Raw genomic sequence first — 5,552 nt, forward strand, 5'->3', positions numbered from 1 at the left:
ATGAATGAATGAATAAATCTGTCTTGTAGCTAACACATCAACACAGACTATGGGTCCACGTCCTGCAGCTGCAGCTGCTGCAGCTACTCCTGCTGTTCGCACCGTTCCACAGTACAAATATGCTGCGGGAGTTCGCAATCCTCAACAACATCTTAATGCACAGCCACAAGTTACCATGCAACAGGTATGGACTTTGTAAAAATTAACTTCTAATGTCAGTCAAAGAGTTAAAAACAGTTGCTACATCCCTATGTAAAAATCTTACTTGGTTTTGCAAACCCTATCTTGAAAGTTTTGCTTTGGGATAGCTGAGAGAAAGAGTGAAAGAAAATATAAAGAAAATGAAATGGCCCACATGGGTAAAATATTTATTTAGTTCACATAGCTTTGTGATGGTTTCCCATTGGTGACTGTATATACACTTGTCATTACTAATGTAGTTTTTTTAAACTTTCAACTTTTCTTAATTGTGTCTAGCCTGCTGTTCATGTACAAGGTCAGGAGCCTTTGACTGCTTCCATGTTGGCATCTGCCCCTCCTCAAGAGCAAAAGCAAATGTTGGGTACGTACCTTTGTCTCACCTAACTTAGGACTGCAAGACTCAGACATCCTTTGCACCTAAAAATAAAAGGATGATAGGGTTGAGCTGAATTGGTACAAATGGTTATGGAGGCACAATTGGTCTACCTAGCTAATTTAAAACCTGGAAAGCTATTAAAGAAAACATTGCTTTTGGTGCATAAGGCAGTAGAGCATTGTTTCAACAGAGAAGAATTTGAATGAAATAAAACAGCTTAAGTGTCACTTGAGCACATATTTAACAGTCTAATTAATACACCTTTTTTTTTTTGGTAAACTGATGGTGACAAATTGCCTTGTGGTAGGGCTTGCAAATCCTCTGAAATATGTATTGCAGTGGTGGGTTATGGGATAATACATAAATATGGCTACATACAAAAAGTAAGGTCCTTAAACCTCAGTTTAAATATGTTGGCATTTTAATAATTAAAGGAGTTTTGTAATGGTTTTTTTGTTCTTGTTACAGGTGAACGGCTTTTTCCTCTTATTCAAGCCATGCACCCTACTCTTGCTGGAAAAATCACTGGCATGTTGTTGGAGATTGACAATTCAGAACTTCTTCATATGCTTGAGTCTCCAGAGTCTCTCCGTTCTAAAGTAATATAAATAGAACATTTGCAAATTTATAAGTGTGAATTGTAAATCTTAATTATTAACATGTTAATCCCATGTTATACTGAAACTATAGTATTTGAATAATATTCCATTGGTCACATAGCTTGTAACTGACAACTTGGTTTGAAATCCATTGAATTTTTCAACATTCATGCTGTCTTAATAGTGCTGCTTTAATGAAGAGAATCTTTTGAGGACAGCAAAGATTTTAAGAGGTTTCATAGTTCTTGGAGACTAGTAGCAAAGTCTAAAATTTCCTTATTTCCAGGTTGATGAAGCTGTAGCTGTACTACAAGCCCACCAAGCTAAAGAGGCTGCCCAGAAAGCAGTTAATAGTGCCGCCGGTGTTCCAGCTGTTTAAAGTAAGTTTTCTCTGCCTGATTCAGGCACTTTGTAGATTTTGTATAGGTATTTGTATTAGATGGCCTGAAACATAACATGTTGGTTCTTTGGGTACTCTTCTGGAGGACTTTTATGTACATTTTACAACTTTTCTAGGATGGCAACTAACTACTGACTTTTCCACTTGGGCCGCTACTATTTTGACCTTAATTACATTTTTCCATTTCTTGGGAGTAACTAGCATAAAAACAGTCCCAGTGGTTGGCAAAGCTTCTTTTTTAAAGGACCAGATAAAAATATTTTGGTCTTTGTGGACGTTTATTGTAATTCTATTGTTAGGATAGCAGCCATAGACGGTATGTAAATGAACAGGATAACGCCAGTAAAACTTGACACACTGGCTGCAGACTAAACTTGACAAAGGGCTTTAAATATGCTATTGACAAATGCCAGTATTGGGTCTTACTTTTTTTTTAAATTTACAGATTGATCAGGGACCACGAAAAGAAACTCGTGCTTCACCGAAGAAAAATATCTAAACATCGAAAAACTTAAATATTATGGAAAAAAAACATTGCAAAATATAAAATAAATAAAAAAAGGAAAGGAAACTTTGAACCTTATGTACCGAGCAATTGCCAGGTCTAGCAAACATAATGCTAGTCCTAGATTACTTATTGATTTAAAAACTACAAAAAATACAAAAAAAATAGTAAAATATAAAAACAAATTAATGTTTTATAGATCCTGGGAAAAAAAGAATTTTCAGCAAAGTACAAAAATTTAAAGCATTCCTTTCTTTAATTTTGTAATTCTTTACTGTGGAATAGCTCAGAATGTCACATCTGTTTAAAATAACAGAATTGATAACTGAGCAAGGAAACGTAATTTGGATTATAAAATTCTTGCTTTAATAAAAATTCCTTAAACAGTGCACAATGGTAAGCTTTTTTAATTCTCTTGGCAATTGGCATGTATTGGTGATAAGCTGGAGTTTGCTGCATAAGAGACTCGTGAAAAAGGTATGCTAATAAGTTTAAATAGTTTTCGGCACAAGACAATCCAATCCACTACATTTCATGAATTGAGATTTTCATGTGAATTCCTGAACCAGCATATATTTATACTTGTAATGGTTTGAGACTGTCAGTTTATGACTTGAGGTTTCTAGTCTATGAGCTAATTAAAGAATCTTCAGTACAATTTTTATATTGGTTAAATGCCAGAATATTAAATCAGTAAAAACTTGTGTATTGGGGTACAGGCCAGAAGTGCAGGAGGTAAGAGGATTCACCAGCGAGAATGGGGAGCAGAACAGGTGGATCTACTGAGAGGAGCAGTGGGGTGAAACAGGAGAATCTGTACCATGTGGGTTCCCCTGCAGAGGCTGCAGATAGCTTCACATTGCTGAGCCCTCCTTATTTTTGAAAGGAATGTCTTTATGGTTAAGTTAAATGGTGATTTAACAAGTTAACCATCCAAAGTACTTGTTTCACATAGCCTTTTTTTTTTTAAGTATTTGTTTTTGCATACAAGAACTGGAGTACAGGCCAGAGGTGTGGAGGTTGAGAGGATTCACCAGAAACAGATTGGGGAGCAGAACAAGTTGACTGACCAAAATACACGGCTGAGGGAAGCAGCAGGCAAGTCAGGAGAGGTATGCTGTGCCATGTGGTCACCTTTCTGGCCAGGGATGGAAGTCGAGCTGCAATGGCTGGGGACAGCTTCACAGAGCTGTACTTTAACCCATTGTGCCACCGGGGAGGGTCCCTCTTTGCACTTTTTGATAATGGTCTTGTTCTAGTTTCCAATTGACTTACACTGAGGTAGCTTTCCAAGTTGGCTTTTCAGAATAAATACAAAGAAATCTGTAGCTTACATAGTGTCAGCCCCTTCTGCATGAGGAAGCCTTATGTTTCTGTGCTTGAAATCCTTTTTGTCTTTTCTTCTGAAATTTAAGAGACTTAAATTACCTATTGAGTAGTGATTTAATTATTTTGTGCTTTGCTTGGCCATAGTAGACCTACCTTCTACATTTGAAACCAGATAGAATTTAGTGCTAAGGGGCCGTTTAAACAGTATAATCATTGTGAGTCACTGTGAAAACTTTCTTCTGTATTTTAGTAAGTTAGACAAATGCCATGTTTTTCAAAATTTGAATACAGAATGGTTCAGGCTTTGAAGTTTTAAAGGAACAGGCTAATATGAGATTATAGAAAGTTACCACACTTAAGATTCCAAAATTGAGTCTTGAAGATAAGGTGTACATAATTTGGCTTTTATGATGTGATAGGAAGACAAAATATTTCCTTCTACTATTGAAATGTCTTCAGGTTTTTAAATGGGTCAATCTGGTGGCTTGTAGGATAGCAATACAGCTTTGGTGATCTCTGCAGAAATTACAAAGAGGTGTTCCTGTGGCAGTCTACTTCATGCCATGTTCTTGTGCTATTTTTTGGGTGGTGGTACTGTTTAAATGGCCCCTTAGCACTAAACTATCTGGTGTTCAAGTGCAAGAAGGCTGTGCTTTGTGGAGAGGACATTAGATTGACTTCCTGTTTAACACCTGAAGTTTAAGTTTATGTATTTATCAGTTGATGCAAGTATGATTTATTCACAGGAACTTCAGTTTTTACCCTGGGTGCTATGATTATTTACTAATGTAATGAGAACATACTGCCACTCTTAAGATCTGACTTGGCATTTGATAAGGATGTAGTTGTATGATAGATCTATAGTTGTTAAACTACCTAATTTTCATTCAGGACTTGAGGTGAAGTGCAGAATAAGAGCTGACATTTGACTACTGTGTCTTCCTCAAAGTATGGGTTTGGTTGCTTTCATTGAAAAATTGGAGAAGATGGAAACAGTTTTCTGTGCTTACTATGTGTGTACTGGCTAATGAGAAATTTGTTTTTTATCCTGAACTGTTACATATTTGTATCAGAGTACAGCAATATTTATTCTTTGCATATAAAGCCACAGCCCAGCCACAGACCAGATCATTTATTTACATGAAGTGTGACTTTGAAGAAGACCTGTGTACTGTGTGAAATTGATAAATGGACTTAACCAAAACTATGCAGAGTTAACCTTCTGACACTTTATTGCACTCCTGTGCAATTAGGATGTCGTCAAACTTCTCAACAGCTACTACAAAAAATACGTTGGATAAGACAATTTACTGAAGAAATTTTCAACAAAATTTTTCTGCTAGTAAGTGACAGCTCTGAAAACTTCTAAGCTCAGCTGTTAGCTTCTATTATATTTTCTTCCCTTACTTATCTTATCCTTTGTGTTGAGAAGCTACAGCACAGTAGTGCTGAAATAACAAAGATTTTTATGTCTTTTGAATTTTACTTCTAATTGGTCTAATAGATGACAAAAATAAAATCAGCAACATAGCAGTGCAGGTCATTCCTTCCCTGCCACCTTTTTAATCTTACCTAGAAATAATCAAGCAAAAAATCATTCCTTGGTGCACACTACACCAAGGAATCTGGGAGGACTCCAGCCCATCTGTGCATCTGAATAATAGATCCTCAGTAAGGGCTGTTAAGTCCAATGGACTTGGGAATCTGCTTTACAAGTTGCCACCATCAGGAGGAAAGGGAAACTTCCTGGAGAATACAGAATGGGGCAGATACCTGGGACAACACAAGATTATGGATTTTTGAAAGTGGTCTTGGTGAGCCTTCCAGTAGTGGAGATAGGAAGTAACTACTTCCCCCGGTGCAACACAAAAGTCAACTGATCAGCTGATCAGTAACTGATCTGGTTACTAGCCAGAGAAAACTGCTTCTCACAGCAGCACTCAGGTTTCTTAAGGTACTAGCATGATGGGAGGGAGGAAAGGAAGCAGACAAGAAAAGTGAATATTGGAGTACATTTCTTGGGGTCTGCTTTAGGACTTAAGCAGCTAGTCTGTACCCATCTCAAAGATGCCCTGCCTCCCACCCAAAGACCTACTGTGCTAAGATGAGACCTCCCTCAACCCTTTTACTGTCTTGTGTGTC

General features: G+C 37.1%; 1 protein-coding gene across 1 annotated transcript in view; it reads left to right on the top strand.

The window, feature by feature from the left end:
* Nucleotides 1–2,470, top strand: part of PABPC1 (poly(A) binding protein, cytoplasmic 1) — a 14,789-nt gene extending 12,319 nt beyond the window's left edge. Inside the window, 5 exon segments of the mRNA XM_004679691.2 lie at nucleotides 26–184; nucleotides 478–562; nucleotides 1,046–1,176; nucleotides 1,463–1,556; nucleotides 2,022–2,470. Coding sequence (XP_004679748.1) covers nucleotides 26–184; nucleotides 478–562; nucleotides 1,046–1,176; nucleotides 1,463–1,555 — 468 coding nt within the window. The 3' untranslated portion in view covers nucleotide 1,556; nucleotides 2,022–2,470.
* Nucleotides 2,471–5,552: the final 3,082 nt, after the last annotated feature.

This window comes from Condylura cristata, unplaced genomic scaffold (assembly GCF_000260355.1).
Source record: "Condylura cristata isolate star-nosed mole 26May11 unplaced genomic scaffold, ConCri1.0 scaffold00009, whole genome shotgun sequence".
Classification (NCBI taxonomy): Eukaryota; Metazoa; Chordata; class Mammalia; order Eulipotyphla; family Talpidae; genus Condylura; species Condylura cristata.